Below are 19,000 nucleotides of genomic sequence, written 5' to 3'. Positions count from 1 at the left end.
GTGTGTGTGCACGCGCGTGTGTGATTAGAGTTGTAGTTTACATTAAGTTCTTCTGTGATGACTTACTGGTGCTGTCTTTAGTTAGATGAATTGCACGCATGCACATGCATGACATAGCCTTGAAAGACATTTACAAGGAATGGAGCTTTAGTAAAAATGGAAGGGATTATGTACAGTAAGTAGGTAATGCACAATTTGTGACTGGATCTTCAAAAACCCCGACACAATCATGCAAGCATAACTTTACAATTGAATACAATGGGTGAAATAGTAGCATATTAAATTTTGTGAAGAGCCTAACAATAAAACACCAGGATATCATCCTGTTTGCTTACTCAAAAACAGCTTGAAGACTTTTCTTTTGCTGCAGTAAATGTAAGGATAAGGAACATATGGGCATTTGTTTACATCATGTCGGAGAACAATAGTACGCGATCAATCTTTCTTTACCAATTTCACCTTTGTATGTAGTTAAGAAAGGTGATACAAGGTAATACTTACCCAGTAGTTGATTCCTTTACTCATAGCAAACACGATAGTGCAAATTTCAACTCTGTGTATCATTGAACTCATAAGTTACAACTGTTTTAGTAAGTGACTGTAGTCTAATTTCCCCATACATACTTGCTGTACAATTTGATTTTTGTTGCCACTTTGTAGGGCTGTAACTCCCAATATGAGGCTGAAACTTTACCAGAGCATGCACTTGGCTAAGTAGTTTATAAATAACAAAAGTACCATACCGTTTAAGTAGAGATCATGGTGAAAATTTCGTGCACCACCCAAAATTCTACCTTTAAAAATCATCCTAGAGACATTTTACACCACGAAAATCACCTTTACGGAATAGTACTAGTCCATATAATACGTAAAACAATATTAAATACAACAAAACACTTACACGTGGCTGATATAAAATTTTTAAAAATCGCCAAAACTCAAATTTTAGTCTCACTGCCTTACTGACTGCCTCACTGACCACAGTCACAAGGCTAGAGGCCAAGCGAAGCAGCACACGGCCACCATTTTACACCACAACAACAAACTCAACAGTGGGATGTGCCTTTTGGGGTTCTGACGAGTGTAGGCCCTCCGTGCTTTGTCTTTTCTTTCATCTTCAATCGGGCTACTTGTCTTCTTCTTCATCCAACGAAACCATATTGAGGCATAAATTTTTTGTATCAACACTTTCTTTCAGCAACATAATAAAGATGCCACAGAATTATTTCAGAGCTGGGTTTCAGAAGCGTTTCATTCTGGGCACTACTATAAGAGATATACTAGCTAAGATATCTGCAAGTTAGCGATAGGTTCGCAACCAAGCCCATCAACTAAAGATCTAGGTGGACTAATAGCGATAGAGTACAGAGACCATACCTCTTTACCAATCTAGCTGTTTACTTTACAGTAAACAAGATGACCTCACCCCTTATGGTCAGGCTAGCTGCACACCTCTCGAGATATACTCTAATACAACAGTCACAAGTTACATTGTAGCTAGCTGTGCTACAACAAAAAAACTAGACAAACTAGTATTTAAAAAAAATATTAATTTAAAAATGAAGTAGGATCTATGCAACAAAAAGTAGTGAAACAAGGGATGAATGATGGTATTACAGCATAGCTCAGTGGGAAAGTCCCTACTTCAGCTCATGATCTATAACAATTATTTTCTCAATGCCAAATTCCTACTTCACCTTTAAATTAACAACTTTTAAAAATACTATTTAATAAACAGGAATCCAAAAAATGCACAATTGTGTTGGGTTTTTGCAGATCCAGATCGAATTTTAAAGTCTGCAAACTGCACATACAATAGGTGTAAGACTCACTTTTCTGTTGTCCAAAGAACCTACACAACTTGATTATGTCAGACTCAACCAGTGCCCTCTTGACCACATTTTCCTGCAATGATAATGTTGGTGATAGATTGGTGGGGTTAATAGTTCTAGCAATAGTGGGGATAGTGTTGCTAGCAACAGTAGGATAAGACTAGTGTTACTAGCAATAGGGGCTGGTATTGCTAGTAATAGTGGGGGTGGGGCTAGTATTGCTAGCAATAGGGGAAGGTGGTAGCACTGACCTGATCGCTGAATATGTTGACCACCTTGGACTGGATGGAGTCTCGAAGTGATGCCAGTTCTGTGTCGTAACTTCCTTGAGCCTATAACGAGTACAAAGGGTGACTATTCACAGTACAGTGAAACCTCAGGACACATTCACTGTAAGACCCTGACCTCAACAATCAGATAACTTTGTTAATAGGGTCATGAAGTACATATATCTTAGTTATACTTGGGACTTACTTTGAATGGCCACTATAATGAGGTGGTCTTATTACAGAAGTGGTATGTTTCAATTCAACACACATGCATACCCATTACCCACCCACCTGTAGTTGCACAGCAGTGGCAGCATCATCAGCTGACTGGTTAGCAATGTGTTGTGATAACTCAAGGAACCTAGAACATATCCCATTATGCAAGTGTGTACAAAGAAGATGCTATAGCTATATACATACACATACAGTGTCATATACAGAAAGACAATCATAGAATACAAAAGGAAACACAATAGTATATATAGCACATTTGGCAAGGGTGCTACAATTGAGAAAGGTTCATTAGCAATATGATGTCACACAGACACGCATGCAAGCAGTGCACACACCCACACACGCACGCACGCATGCGCGCACACACACACACACACACACACACCTTTGTGAGGTCTCTGCTAAACTAGCCAGGCTCTCAGCATACGCCACACGAACAGCAACTTCAGGATCACCCACCAAGGAGTTCTAAACAAGTTAATACACTCACCACTTTATGACGTACAGTGCTACTAAGCATACACGTGTAACGGGAAAGTCCAAAATCCTCTACATGCAATGTAAACCCTTTCAAGATGGATACTATCAATGCTCTCTAAAGGATTGCTTAAAAATACTAATTGTACTGACTAGAGACAGAGGTACACATCTATTGAATGTAGCCTTAAAGAGGGACCCACCACTACATGTACTGTACATGTACTGTACATGTACTGTACATGTACTGTACATGTGACTTGTCTAGAATTTAGAAAGCAGTGACAAATAGGTACACTCATTTTCACTTACCAGTTGTGGAAATATGTATCCTGGGAATAGGTTAGCATCACTGGAATGAAAAAGACACACAATTAGTTCAATGATATACATACTATATATACACACAGACACACCATGCACAGCACGAACAGACAGACATACAGACAGACACAATACACACACCTCCTGGGAAGGTTGGTTATTCTAGACAAACAGTAGGCTAGTAGTCGCACACTATCAGCTCTGACCCGGGTTGACTGGTCCTTTGACAAATGAACCTGAAAAGTATGCAAACAACCACAGTATAATGTACAAATGCAGCCGAGCAATACAAATTTCAATAGCGGCCATTCTGTACAAAAGCATAATAGTTTTGCTTATAAGCTTCAAGTTTTGGCATTGTATTTAATAAAAAAAATAGAAGACCCTCACAACATACATACATACATATATACACACAGGAGTTATTGGCAGTGGGTTGCATCTGATCTTAAAAGGTTCTAATCTAAGAACAGACAACATAAAAGTGTCTATCAAAACGTTACCTTTTGTATAACAGAAATACCCACTTGGCGACAATTATGGTACATAATTGAAACATCAGCACTTCTTACCGATATTACAGATATCGCAATATCAGTACCCCCCCTACCATATATGACACATACCAGAAATGGCACAATCCTCTCCACTATACAATGGTCAGTAACATGATGGCTGATCTTCTTCATCATCTCTAGAGCTTGTAACTTTGACTTGGCAAACTACACAACACACACACACAAAATCATTAAACATGCTCCATACCTCTGTATATTTTAGTGCTGTGAATTACATAATTTGATTTTGTTCCAGCAATAGTTGGACAATTGGTTCCAGTAAAGAGTGTTTAAAAACTTTATATTTAATGCACAGGTGGGCCTTCAAATGTTGTGATTTAAATACACAGAACTTCTGTACATACCTTACACCTAATACTAAGCAGTGAGGTCTTGTTTACACTGTATGTACTAGTGTGTGCGTGTATGTGTGTGTGTGTGCATGTGTGTGTGTGTGTGTGTGTGTGTGTGTGTGTGTGTGTGTGTGTGTGTGTGTGTGTGTGTGTGTGTGTGTGTGTGTGTGTGTGTGTGTGTGTGTGTGTGTGTGTGTGTGTAGTAAAACTTTCTATAACATGGCTCACTATTAGGTCAGGGGGTGTACAGTAATTACAAGAGTAGTGTCTAGTACTAACCTTAGCAACTCTTAGAAATGAGGTAATGGCTGACAGGATTATCACCAAGATATCTGTAGGGACGAATAGTATAGTTACATTACACTGTACTATGTACTGAGGCACGTGCACGCACGTACACAAACACACTATATAGTACACACACACGGACACAAACACACTATACAGTACACACACACGGACACAAACACACTATACAGTACACACACACGGACACAGCAACAACTAGTCTTCTAGATGGGTTATCATTCTTACACTGACCTCCAGCATCAGATCCATCCTCATCCACTTCTCCATCTTGTATCACTATGGTGATGATGTTGTCCATGTCTGTGTGTAATCTGTGTGAATGAATTAGAATACTATTAGATGCCACAGAGTATATAATTTATACAGAATCATTCATAGTAACACAAATGATCAATGGTAAAATGCCACCACATCTTAAAACAAAATTTAAAAATCAATAGCGTTACTTGCTATATACAGTATACACACAGTCAAAACATCCAGTTTAAAACAGCTAATTTACTATACTTACAGAATTCAAAATGTAAATCTAATTTACAGATGGGATTACAAAAAACAACACAATCTCATCACAACAGGAATATTAACAACCATATCTATGCATAACGTCTACAATTCCATGTACACAAAGATGGTGGCTACTATTCATTACATGCAACAAAACAAGCGGTGTACTTCAGAGCTCCAATCAAGTACTCTAATACAACATACAGTTACATCAAAATGATCTAATTAAACAGTCATTGGTAGTCAGGCTTGGGATCAAATACATGAGTATTTGTGTTTATTAAACACAAATTTTGAGTAATTGTAAGAAACTGGATGTATTTGTATTTATAATTAAATACTTTCCTAATGTATTTAAATACTTACAATCACTTCAAATAGTTTTACTAAAATAAGATCTTTGATCACAACATTCATAAGCAATGTCATTTGAATATTAGGAGTCAGAGCCCCCAGCCAAGACATGACCTTTTCAATGATTCGATAGGTGAGACAGTATCCTCTAATACTATCATATCACATCGAAGAATATTTATTGTCACCATGCTTACTGCAAGAGAAGGATGCACTTAAGTACTGGAAACTAAACATTCCCTGTTGGCATAGCTTGCAACTCAATTTTTGTGCCAGCTTTGTATGCACCTACTGAAAGACCACACAGAAAATATTTCAATCTGAGAGATGCAGGCTAACAAATAAAAGACTGATGTTTAATAGATGCAATCAATAGTGTACAATACACATACACCCCTTGTACATTCATAGAGCTAGCATGTTGCCTTACAATTTAATAGCAGTAGTTTACAGTAATAACAAAAATAACGATGTTATGCGTAAAGATATAACATGTGTACAGTGTAGATAGACAATCAAGTAGATGAGTCAATTGGAAAACCTAACAACAACAAAGTATTTAAAAAATTGTGTTTAAATACTTCAGAAAGCATTTGTATTTAAATACTGTCCTGACAAAATTTGGTAGTATTTATGATTAAATACTATGCACTGTATTTGACCCCAAGTCTGAGTATACAGTGAATACACGTGTGTTACACACAGACAGCTTACTGCTGCAGTTTTTCATCTGGTGAGGTGAAGGATTTCTTTGTGAAATCAACAAAATATTGGAAGAGGAAATTGTAGAAGCAATCAGGAAATGCCACCTCTGTGGGTATACACAGTATAATGCATAGGGGTGTACGACACTTGACTAGACATACACACATGCATACATCAAACATACACGCATACATCATACATACATACATACATACATACATACATACATACATACATACATACATACATACATACATACATACATACATACATACATACATACAGATATACACGCATACATACATCATACATACATACATACATACATACATACATACATACATACATACATACATACATACATACATACATACATACATACATACATACATACATACATACATACATACATACATACATACATACATACATACATACATACATACATACGAAAGATGCAAATATGTATACACGGTTACACACATGCACTATACTACACCACACACACACAACACACAACACACTACAAACATTTGATATTACAACATGTACACACTTCTGTAAATCTGCTGATATTCATATGCCTTCAGCCTGTCCTTCGGGTTCTTCTGTATCATATGTCTCACTAGCCGCTACACAAAACACACAAAAGTATCACATTAATTAGAATGTACTATAAGCTAGCTAGTACAGCAGAACAGCAGGTATTAAGTGTATGTACATTCAATCCTACATCTACCATTATTACAGTATTTATATGTCTGAGCAACACTGTTCTGGATAAAATGTAGCCAGATAGAACATATGTACACACAGCCGTACTAGTGAAATCACTGATATCAAAGAAAACAGAACAGTTATTTTTGTAGCTGTATAACAGTACTTGACAGTATTTTAAATAGTTATGTCAGAACCTGTCTGCAGTGTGAGCAGAACAAATGAAAAAAATAAAATAAAACAACAACAACAACTTCTTGAATTGAACACCGGTCTCCTGTGTCACAGACCGGGATACTCACCATTATACTACCAAGGCATTGCTGAACAAAACAGTATCTTCTACGCTTATTATACTGGTAGCTGAGCTGGCTCATCTATAGAAAGCTTGCCGTTTTAGGATGGGTCCCTGTACAACATGCGCTTCCATTTCATGTAGGTTTTACAAAGAATATTAATTTTCAGTGCAAATTTTCATTGCTTCCTAAAACCTGATGAGATTATCATAACTTATGGGACAGGACATGTCTCTTCACCTTACGTGATGAATATGCTATATTGTAGCTCAACCCTTATACTGTATACTCACCGTACTAAAAGTTGACTAGCACTAACATGCTAAAACTAACCGAAATGTTTGTCACCGCCATTAGCCATATTACATTTTTTGACCTACAAAACTCAGAGAGCGTCACTGGTTAAAATGACCACGATTTAAAAGGCAGCCCGTCTATATATGGAATAAAGAGTATCATTGGTGCTTTGGTGCCACATAAATAAATTTTTTGTAAGATGTTTTTTTTTTTGTGAATTTGTCACGAAGACAAAAAAAAACTACTGTTAGTGTGGGGATCACTTGGACTTGCTGCAAAGTACAACATTCTTCCTCAATCATGACTATATGTTTGTTGAAAAAGCAAGCCTTGCAAATTACATGCCAAATAGCCAAGCAGTAAAAATGTGCAGTATCCAAAATGTTTAGCACTGTTAAAATAAATTGCTTTGTCAAATTTTTTTCTTGGCTGCAACCTTTGATTTTATGACTTTCCAGCTTTGCCTTTATTCACATCTTGACAGATTGCAATTAAAAATCCTGGGGTTTGTGTACAATGGATATTGCAGACACCTGCAATGTACATAGCAGCTAAGATCATAGATATACAGACAAGTATCCGGGATTGGAATCATCTCACGTGAGCCAATAACTTCAATACAAACGCGTTCGCCGGATCATTGTTACCCCCTTCGAAAAGGCGGGATAGTGAAATACGCCATTCACAATACGTTTCTGTAAAATTTCAATATGTGAGAGTGTTTGTTTAGTCGTTGGTAAGCCTTCCTCGCGAAAGGGGTTGGTTAATTAGCGGTAGGGCCTGGTTTGTAGGTGTGTCCCTCGATGCGTAGCCACCATTATCCAGGGAACCAGACTTATAGCGTACGGCAACTAAGTATTAATGTTTTAGGAAGTACTCACAAGAGTAGAAGTAGTCTTCTGTGTTATAAATTCGAAGGTATTGCTACTTCCGGTAACAATGATCCGGCACGAAAAACCGGATGATTCCAATCCCGGGTACTTGTCTGTATATCTATGCTAAGATTAAAAAAAAAAAAACTCCTTGGCGAGGAATCGAACCCCAGTCTCCTGTGTGACAGACAGGGATAATCACCACTATACTACCAAGGACCTGCAGGAAAAAGTAACGCTTTGTGTGTTAATATACACGCCTTGTACTGATAGCTGAGTTGGGTCACATAAATATTTATGTATGGGATAACAGTACATGTTGTTTGGGATAGTGCTGAGCAATACGACAATATTTTAGTTAAACCGCAGTATCTGTCTTTGATACTGTCCAATATTTGACTACCGCAAATACAGTGGATTCTAAGTCTTATTAAATAATAAGCTTGTATGAAGAAGTGTACTTGCATGGATACGTATATACTACAATCAGTTTTCAACACAATTCTACTGTGATTAGGGACTCTATAACTACAGATCATCAACTAATGCATGCCAATAGCTTACTCATTCCGCAATATCAAGTTGACAATACCATACTGTTTTTAAAACATCAAAACTGCTTAGCACTAGTTTGGAATATCATTGTAATTACCACTTAAGAAATTGTAAGGGTTATTCAACTTTTAACCATGCATGTACCACATATGTATTACAACTGTGGCACGACCTACTGGTATGGGGCTTACTTAAGACTTGTCACAGAAGAGGAAATAAGCAAGCCCAGCAAATACAAATACGTACATGCCAAAAAAACCAAGCTATGAATAAGGTGTGATCTTCAAAAAGGACAATAAGTAGACATTTCTTGGGTGCTACCTTTCATTTCACAATATTTTAATCCCAGCAAAAAGATATTTACAGACTGACAGTTGTGGAAGCAATGGAAAATGTTGTACAATGTATATTGCAGACACCACGGAAGCAACAAGTGCATTGAAGAAAGTATGATGGCTAATGCGCCAAAAAAACAAAACAAAAAAAAAACCAGTCCAGTAATACATTCCAGTAGTTTAGTCCATTGTTTGTACCTTCCCTATTTTGGAACCATCCAGGTAGGATGTTACTATTCACTGGACTGGACTACTGGACTGACATATTTTTGGTTTTTGCACATTTTATGGTAAGTCTTGCTAGCTAAAGACCTTCAGAGACAGTGAGCCTTTAGCCCATTACTAAATGCCGAATATGAGTAGTGGAATAAGCATAACTGTCTTCTAGGGATTTCATACACTCCTTACCCTTGTGTGTGATAATGCTGCAAGGCTGTGATGGCAATGGTTAACTAGTGATAGAGAGTTACAAATCTATACACCAGTGCATTTCTAATAAAATCAGTTTTCTAATAAATTCAGTCTCAAATAATACTGTACAGTGCGCCATCTAGTACATGTAAAGAGCAGAAAGAACTTCATTGATGCGTGACAATTTTGTATATTAAAGGTATTTTAACCCAAGTTAGACTGTGTATCTCAGATTCTTAGATTATATGGTATCCAGCCCAATGGTCGCTCTATGTATGTCATTCAAGGGTATCATTGGCAGCTGCTGATGACCATCGCTATCACAGTCCTGCAGCATTACTACACACACGGCTAAGGAGCGTATAGGTGTTGTAGAGCAGAAGCGAAATCCCTAGAAGACAGTTTTTGTTTATTTCATATTTGGTATTTAGTAAAGGCCTATAGCTATAGCAAGACTTAATAAATCTGTACAAAGTTAAAAACCCAAAAATACATGTATGTTAGTGTAGTAGTCCAATCCAGTGAATAGTAACACCCATCCAGGTGTTTACATCATGAGTAGCAGCTAAGAAACAAATCAAAACTCCTTGGCAGGGAGTTGAACCCCAATCTCCTGTGTGACAGACAGACAGCATACAACCAAGAAACTGCTTAACAACCATGTGTTTATTACAGGTTTTTGCAATTGAATTCGTCGCCTTTGCAATTGAATTCGTCCCGTTTGCAATTGAATTCGTCCCGTTTGCAATTGAATTCGTCGGTATTGCAATTGAATTCGTCGGTATTGCAATTGAATTCGTCCCGTTTGCAATTGAATTCGTCCCGTTTGCAATTGAATTCGTCGGTTTTGCAGTTGAATTAGTCGGTTTTGCAATAGAATTCGTCGCGTTTGCATTACAATTCGTCATAAACAAAACGGCTGCAAGAAACCAACCCGTTCATTATGAGATGAACTATTTATGCCTTGGAGAGTTACACTTGAGACACTAGAAGGTAATTGAAGCTGGTGGTACACGAAGGTGATAGCTGTCTGACAAGTTAATTAGCTTGCTCGCGAGTGACCACACCCATTGCGAAAAGCGTAGTAGAGTTTGGAATGTTTGGAATGTTGCTGGAGAGGCTGTAGAGGAAGAATTATTGCCTTATAAAGAGTTGTTTACTACTGTTGTACATGAACAAGTTCTTGTAGCAGCTGCTACATCATGTTTTCGTGTTTGCTCCAGCTGCCATTCTTGTTACGGACGAATTTAACTGCAAAAGCGACGAATTCAATTGCAAAAGCGACGAATTCAATTGCAAACGGGACGAATTCAATTGCAAACGGGACGAATTCAATTGCAAAACCGACGAATTCAATTGCAAACGGGACGAATTCAATTGCAAAACCGACGAATTCAATTGCAAACGGGACGAATTCAATTGCAAAGTCGCCGAATTCAATTGCAAAAACCTGTATCAAGAGTTACTAATAGAGTAGAAGTTATTGCTAAATGTTGTCATGATGTGCAACACAGCTTAGCATGGAAAATCCTACATTTTGTGTGTAATCCTTTGAATCTTCCAAGGAATGTCCACATAAATGAACAGCAACTGAGAAAAAAAACAATACCTCCTTGGTGGGGAATCGAACCCCAGTCTCCTGTGTGACAGACAGGGATACTCACCACTATACTACCAAAGAACTACTTCACAACACAGTGTCTTCTTTGATTATTATACAAATAGTTGAGTTAGTTCATCTAAGTATATTATGGTATCATTGTCGATTTTGTGTCACATCTGACCAACTGATGCCTTCAGCCAAGCATAACTCAACTATGGTTACAGTTACGGACTTGATTTTTCTTCACTGTTCGACATTGCTTCAACCTAAGACGAGCCATTTTGCCAACCTCAGCAGCTACAGTGCATACATCATAAACTTTCCTTTGTCCTCCTTTGTGTCCTATTTCTTTCTCTACTGCCTCGAAGGCATTGACTTGTGGTAACCCTTGGTGGCTTCAGTGCAAGCTAGCCTTTACGAGAATCATCCGTATAATTAGTGGATTGATTGCAAAGGCCCTTCCCATATTGTTCTTTGTTTGTAATGACATATAACGGGTAGAACATACTTGAAAATGAAGCGAAATAGCCGTTTTCTTCCCAGTAATTGATACTCAGGATGCACGTTTATTTTGCATAGTAACTGAATTGAGGCACTTCTTGCACTGTTTTTTGTTTGTAACGCTGTACAACAGGTGTAACAAAGCTGAAAATGAAGCGAATGGCAATAACACTTTCCAGTGATTGATACATGGTAAGTCTGACCAGCGCCATTCTTTCCTTTGATGAAGTATGCATGGCTCACCAGTGATTGCTACAAAATAGTAAATAAAAAAGAAATTTCATATTTGAGTAGGGTAGAAATAAAAAGCAAGTAAACAAGGGAGGTCATCGACACCAGCAGCTATACTAGTGGACATTTAATCCCTACTTCAGTCATGGCTACAAGGAATTAACTGTTCACTAGTATAGCTGCAGGTGTAGATGACCTCCCTTGTTTACTTGCTTATTATTTCTATGATCCCTACTCAAATATATATAAAAAAATTCCTTATACTTGTTACGCTAATAAATTAGCTGGGTCATGTACAACTTAGCATGGAAAACCCTACATTGTCCAGTCACCTTTAAGGTGTGTCCATACAAATGAGTAGCAAAAAAAATACAAACTCCTTGGCGGGGAATCGAACCCCGGTCTCCTGTGTGACAGACAGGGATACTCACCACTATACTACCAAGGAACTTCTTAACCAAATGACGTCTTCTATGCTTATTATAGTGATAGCTGAGCTGGCTCATGAATATAGGGTATATATAGGGTATTATTGCTGAGTTTGTGTCATAGAAATAAAGATTTGTTGTAATTCGTTATGAACAGATCACTCAGACTTGCTGTGAAGTACAGTCTAACATCTAACAGATATCCATGCCAAAATACCGAAGCTATGAAAAAGGTGCAGTAGTCAAAATATCATACGTACCATCATTGTTCAGTCAGTGCTTGAAATATACTGGAATTGGAAACAGAAGTGGGTGTACACGGGATCTGTGTTTCGGTAACTTTTTGCACCTCTTACTACAAAGCAGTGCAATTCTACTGGATAAATTGGACAGAACCTATGTGGCCAGGCGTCATGCATTTAGTGTACAAATTAGTTTGTACTCACTGGTGGAAAAGATATACAATACAAGCCCATGAGGTCGAACCGCACTTTTAGCTGACAAGGTTACGAAAACAGTTTACAACCAGCAGAAATGTTTTACTGCAGCTAAACTATTCTATTAGTGTGCAATACAACCTCATAGTGAAGTAGTTTAAGTGAACTTTGTACAGAAAGTGAGTTGTCTATGCAGTAAAGTGAAACATGGATAACATCAAAGTCTGTGATGTAACATTAGGGATTTTGTACACAAATAATGACATACTGTACATGTACCACATACATGGGTGTACCCACATCACTGTATATACCCAGTAAGCATTATTGCATCTATATATGGTCATAGTGTCTGAACAATGTACAATGTGATAGATATTTGTATAAACTTGCTTTAGTTGCTTGGACATCACCTAATTTTTAAACCATGTGGGCGCGCGCCTGGTTTACTGAAATTGTTTTCGTAAAAACGTGTGTGTGTGTGTGTGTGTGTGTGTGTGTGTGTGTGTGTGTGTGTGTGTGTGTGTGTGTGTGTGTGTGTGTGTGTGTGTGTGTGTGTGTGTGTGTGTGTGTGTGTGTGTGTGTGTGTGTGTGTGTGTGTGTACCTACCTACCTACCTACCTACCTATGTTTGTTTGTCCGTATGCACCCACGTGAGCAAAAACGTAAAAAATTATAAAAAGCAGCCAGCATGTAAGAATTGAAAGCTAAATTAAGTCTGTATTAAACTTCCACACACATAACTTTGCTCTGAGGTGGTTTCTTCTCGGAGGTCTGAAATACGGGTATGGCGACCTGTTCATATACTTCTTAAACGGTCTTCCCTTTCGGTTTTATAGACGTTTAACAACTTTAAAACAACACTGAAGACCTCTTAGGCTACCAGAGGTAGCGTATCCTTCGAGTTGAAAGGGGGGCATTACCCATACTTACACGAACGAAAATGAAGGGCAGCTTCGAGGCTTTCTCTATACAATTCACATGAGAAAACACAATAGACACACTATAAAACAGTTGAGAAGATACTTCTGTGCGTAATTTGTGGTTTAAAGTGGTTTGTTATAGTTACGCTTCCTTAGCAGTGCATAGCAACGTAATTACCGAATTACAAAATAATTCATGAATTACGAAATACACTAAATTACAGTATTTACAAATTCTAATTATCTAGCTGAATTAATAATAACTATAACATGAATATAAACTAAATTATATACACGGCTGATTAATCTAGTTAGAATGGGACAGTATTAATTGCATGGGTGCCTGGTTTTTAGAAGTAGCACAACATCAACTTGTTACCTTTTAATCTCTCTAATTGTTAAAATTAATTGCCATTAGTCCACTACTGCTATTATTTTTCACTGGCTGCAACCTCAGATTTCATCCCTGTTTATTAAGGCTCACCCTTTTTTTTCATGAAAAATCCCACTTTATGTAAAATGATGAAAGTATACTGTAAACACCTTGCTTGTGAGCAGTACAGCTAAGAAAAAAAAGAAGCAAACTCCTTGGGGGGAATCGAACCCCGGTCTCCTGTGTGACAGACAGGGATACTCGCCACTATACCACCAAGGAACTGCAGGAAAAAATATTGTTTTGTGTGCTAATATACACCCCATGTGCTACTGATGAGCTGGAGTTGGGATAAGGAATTGTAAGAGTTGCTTTTTTCTATGAATTTGCCATGTACTACAACTGTGACACAACCTACTGCTAGTGCAGGGCTTGGTCATACTTGCCACTTAAAAGCAAATACAGATACATATCTACAATTACATGTCAAAATAACCAAGCTATGAATAAGGTGCAATCATTGGACATTTCTTGCTCTGACTTCACAACTTTTAATCCCAGTCATAAAAGTCATTTGCAATGGTAAGCGTTAGGATTTGTGTACAATACTGTGTGTAGGTATTGTATTGTGAGTAGCAGCTAAGAAACAAAATACCACCTCCTTGGCAGGGAATCGAACCCCGGTCTCCTGTGGGAGAGACAGGGATACTCACCACTATACTATCAAGGAACTGCCTAACAATACAATATCTTCTATGCTTATTATACTGATAGCTGAGCTGGGTTGCTTGTACAGGCTGTATGTATAAGGCATGCATCACTACTTTGATGATGATGCAGTAGAGAAGTAGATTTTTACTGTTAAGTTGGGATATTTAAAGTTGACTGGTTTAGAGACTACGCGAGTTTCCTTCACCAATGTAGTACAGTATTACCTCTTCTGGTTACTAAAAGTGATGGATACGTGACCTGTATGGTAAGTGATATTTCACTACAATTGTAGTTTTCTCGTGATGGGTGGTCCTGAATAACCCTTCAAAAAATGTAACACCTACATTGCTATGTACGTACATACGGTATAATACACAAACAAATATGCTGCCCCATGTGCTGATGCCAATGTTGGACACCGATTCACAAGACGTATGAATAATGTAGCCTCTTAGAAACAAGTCATACAGCACATTGTGCTTGGATGCCTTTTAGAATTTACAGAAAATTTACACAGAAGATACACCGATTAACTGAACGGTTGATTATCTGAACATGAAAGTGAATGTTCTATTAGAGTGTTTTGTCAACAGGTGTATGCTTTAATTAGAGTAATTGAACAATGCTGTGTATATGTGTATAGAGTGGGGGCTGTCTTAGTAGCCATCTGTATAGAAGGCCACCACTCTATAAAGGCCAAGTTTACACACTAATTCTGTAATGCAGCTACCAGCACAATAAGGCCAAGAAATTTTGACTGGCTTACAACGTATACATAAATAAATAAATCCTTTCGGACTTTTAAAATGGGACTACAAAAAATGGCCTTGGTAACTTATTTACGAAGTCATGAAGTGCACATTTAAATATCCTGTACTCACCCTTATGCCCTTATCTTCAATCTTCTTGATATACTCTGGTAGAGATGGCGGGTTCTCTCCATTACGATACTCCAGTAAACTAGACAGGTCAAACAATGAGGCACCTCCCCCAAACATCTCTGCTATCACACACCTGAAGAAATCAAGGTTATACAATATGTTACTAGCTTACTGGGGACATGTAAGAAAGCAGAAGGCTTGTATAAAAGGTAGTTTGCATTTTGACATTTACCTACAGTGGAACCTTGGTTATCTCACCCTGGTACTACACAGTGTTTAGAGCTGAAATGGTAATCAGAATAAAAGCAAAAAAGCACAGGTAAAAGTTACAGTGTACTCATTTCAGCTATCAGAACAGTCAACTACTCTAATAGTACAATCATGTTGGAGATTGGCTAAATATGTTTGATAACTGTTGCTCAGAGAGATGAGGTTCACTATATTGGTTACCAAGGATGTCCCTAATAAGGACTACTTTTAAAATTGCTAACTCTCATTGTGTGCATGTATGCATGCATCTCTCAAACAATCAGTAATATGGCTATTGAGAAAATTCAAACTAGAAGGCTGTACATACCCTAGTGAGAAGATGTCAGCTGGTTCAAGGGCCACACCACTATTAGTTTGGTCATCAATAAATCTCTCTGGAGCAATGTAGCATGTCCTTTTCCGTGATGTATCAAAGAAGAAGGCGTACTCTGCTGGATTATCCTGAAATAAGTTGGATCGGGTTTAATAACAGCTAGCAGGCAACTACATATGAATCTTTGTACAACTGTACAGAACCTCGGTTATCCAAACCCCAATGTGTCTCAGGAAATGGTAAAAGTGTTCAGATAAGTGAATTGTTCAGATAATTGAAGCCCATACATTTATATACAGAGCTCTGTTGAAATACTTTAATAGAATATATATATATACTTTTACTCAAAATACTCTAATAGAACAGTCATCATTCCGATTTCAGATAAACAAGGGTCGGATAACTGAGGGTTTACTGTACAATGTGTAATGGTGGTGGTGGCATGTGTGTGTGTGTGTGTGTGCATGTGTGTGTGTGTACGTGCGCGCACACACGTGTACTTACTGATGGCAGAGTATCTGGTTTAAAGGAAGCAAAGTCAGTCAACAGAACCCTACAACATACACATACACTTTGTACAGTTACTGTGTAAATGGCTTACCAATCCCAGCCAGTTAACAATACGTTCTGGCTCTTAATATCACCATGAATTATCTGTAACATGTACACACAGAGAGGTAATAATACACTACATTCAAGGTACATAACAATGTATATACATGTCAATATATCACATGAGTACCTTTGAACCACACTGAATGGCAGACAAGCACATTTTTGAAAATGAGCACTGTTGAAATACTCTAATAGAACATACACCTGTACTCTAAATACTCTAACAGAACAGTCATTTCCAATTTTGGATAAACAAGGGTACAGATAAACGAGGGTCGAATAACTGAGGGTCTACTGTGCTATATATACTGGACACTTAGGAATCGTGCAAAATAAGCACTCGTTTATTTTTGTGAGTTAATAAAATTGCAAAATTTATATTAATTTGTGGTATCGATGTTCCGTGGTGGCTACATCTTGTATGTAGATGAAGCAATCATGAAAGTTTCTCTGTGAAATCTTTCTAAGCATAATAGTTGTGAAAGTTTGCTCATGCACATTTTTACTGTATCTTTAAAGTGTTCAGTGGTCTAAGCACATACACTATGTTGTCCTTATTAACGCTAATACAATGAAAAACAGTTCTCATTATCAAGGTGTATGTCCACATTCCAAGGTGTCTTTTGTAAAGGCAGAAATGGACAATAGAATGACTATACAAGCTCACTATAAACCAAACTTTGCATCATGAAATATAGTAGGAGGAGCAACCATAGCTATTGTTTAGTACCTTTCTACTGTGACAGTCATGGACCACTGATAACAATTGGAAGGCAATCCACTTCTTCTGCATTGTGTTCAGAAATGGCCGAGTACTAACAGCATGAAACATATGGATGACACCACATGCACATCGTACAAATATACAAGTTATACATGCAAACAATATACACACTGAATTAGGCACCTAGACTGATTAATGAATACATTACGTTTACAGAATATGAAAGTTATATTACAACATACACAGTTACACACACACAACACAACACAACACACACACACCTCAGACGATCATAAAGGTTGAATCGGGCATACTGGCGTACCAGAAAAGCTGCCTTGTCAGCCACCTTATACACAAAACAACACAGCATTACATATTAAAGGTTACTAATGAAATTGTAGATAATTGGCTTCACGGATTCCATTTCTTAACGTTAAATGTTCATTAAAAGAATTGTGTATTTCTTTATGGCATAAAATTTTTTTTGTTCTTTTTTTTTGTGGGGGGGGAAGAGCATTAAACATGAATCACTTGGGGATTTAATAAAAAATATATACCTTTTGGAGAACGTTTTAGCTACCTATACTGTACTGCTACATACAGAATATATATCAAGAGTGTTGGTCATATTGCTTACCCAAAACTGTAAGAACGGGAGAGCATTAGGTACCCCATGTAGCTTCCTCCTAAGCACTAAAAGACAACAACAAAGTGAACATGGTACAAATTGCACAAGGATGAGCATGGTGGAGCTTCATGCTGACAATGGATATACTGTACGTAACAAAGAAATGTATTACCATGGCCAATATTGTACAAAAGCTGTCCCCAAAAACTTCTAGCACTTACGTACGTGCAGCATACTAGGGACAACGTTATACTGTAGTTTAAAGTTTGTATGTCTCATATACTCATTCATTTATTTTGTCTACAATGTATCTGTATATTTATCATACATGGCTAACTTACTGTCAAGTTCCTTCTCAAATTTTCCAAGTTGAATTGAGGTGTCATGTTTGGGGAATATCTTTACCACAACTTCTCCACCACTTCTGTTAACAAGAGAGTACTCATTCGCATAAAGTAAGGGTCAAATCTCATATCATTTCAAAGGAATTCAATCAGACAGTGTACATTAACTGGTGGTTATGTCTATGTCAGAGTTTTACACAATTCAAATAAAAGCATTGCATTGCCGAAGCAATTTGTGTGTTAACGTCATTGACATGCATAAATTGGCTAGTGCAGAATTTCAGCATTAGAGATGATATGGGATCTGTATTTCACCAGACACATTTGTGAAAGGGTGGTCAGACTAACATCTTGGGTAGACTGGAGCAATTTGCACGTGCGTACAGTTTCTTGCTCAAAGAAACAACAATAGTAGCTGAGCATTGAATGTGGATCCTTGCAATTACCAGACTGGTGCTCTAGCCACTTGGTTATGCTGCCTCACCACATACACATGTGCACACGCACACACACACACACACACACAACAAAATCACAACTATTTATCACACACATACTTGTGAGTTGTTCTGGCAACCTTTAGGAATCGAGTACTTCCAAGACTAGAAACAACA

General features: G+C 37.6%; 1 protein-coding gene and 2 non-coding genes across 4 annotated transcripts in view; all 3 read right to left on the bottom strand.

Moving 5' to 3' along the window:
* The window catches only part of LOC136265601 (phosphoinositide 3-kinase regulatory subunit 4-like), a 38,379-nt gene that overhangs the window by 19,106 nt on the left and 273 nt on the right, over nt 1-19,000 (bottom strand). For both annotated transcript variants that reach the window (XM_066060479.1, XM_066060480.1), the window contains exons 2-21: nt 18,944-18,988; nt 18,384-18,466; nt 18,052-18,107; nt 17,696-17,760; nt 17,421-17,505; nt 16,677-16,729; nt 16,580-16,628; nt 16,070-16,203; nt 15,493-15,625; nt 6,478-6,553; nt 5,931-6,027; nt 4,587-4,666; nt 4,326-4,378; nt 3,763-3,858; nt 3,278-3,372; nt 3,125-3,164; nt 2,721-2,803; nt 2,393-2,462; nt 2,084-2,164; nt 1,833-1,905 (exon numbers count right to left, since the gene is read on the bottom strand). In XM_066060479.1, the coding sequence (XP_065916551.1) occupies nt 1,833-1,905; nt 2,084-2,164; nt 2,393-2,462; nt 2,721-2,803; nt 3,125-3,164; nt 3,278-3,372; nt 3,763-3,858; nt 4,326-4,378; nt 4,587-4,666; nt 5,931-6,027; nt 6,478-6,553; nt 15,493-15,625; nt 16,070-16,203; nt 16,580-16,628; nt 16,677-16,729; nt 17,421-17,505; nt 17,696-17,760; nt 18,052-18,107; nt 18,384-18,466; nt 18,944-18,988 (1,547 nt within the window). The remainder of the gene's footprint in view (nt 1-1,832; nt 1,906-2,083; nt 2,165-2,392; nt 2,463-2,720; nt 2,804-3,124; nt 3,165-3,277; nt 3,373-3,762; nt 3,859-4,325; nt 4,379-4,586; nt 4,667-5,930; nt 6,028-6,477; nt 6,554-15,492; nt 15,626-16,069; nt 16,204-16,579; nt 16,629-16,676; nt 16,730-17,420; nt 17,506-17,695; nt 17,761-18,051; nt 18,108-18,383; nt 18,467-18,943; nt 18,989-19,000) is intronic.
* Nucleotides 11,014-11,085, bottom strand: Trnad-guc (transfer RNA aspartic acid (anticodon GUC)). Its single transcript has one exon. It is a non-coding gene; the product is annotated as a tRNA-Asp (tRNA).
* Trnad-guc (transfer RNA aspartic acid (anticodon GUC)) lies at nt 12,116-12,187 on the bottom strand. Its single transcript has one exon. It is a non-coding gene; the product is annotated as a tRNA-Asp (tRNA).

Source organism: Dysidea avara, chromosome 9 (genome assembly GCF_963678975.1).
Source record: "Dysidea avara chromosome 9, odDysAvar1.4, whole genome shotgun sequence".
Taxonomy (NCBI): Eukaryota; Metazoa; Porifera; class Demospongiae; order Dictyoceratida; family Dysideidae; genus Dysidea; species Dysidea avara.
Note: the sequence above shows the minus strand (reverse complement) of the source record. Positions and strands in the feature narration are given on the sequence as shown.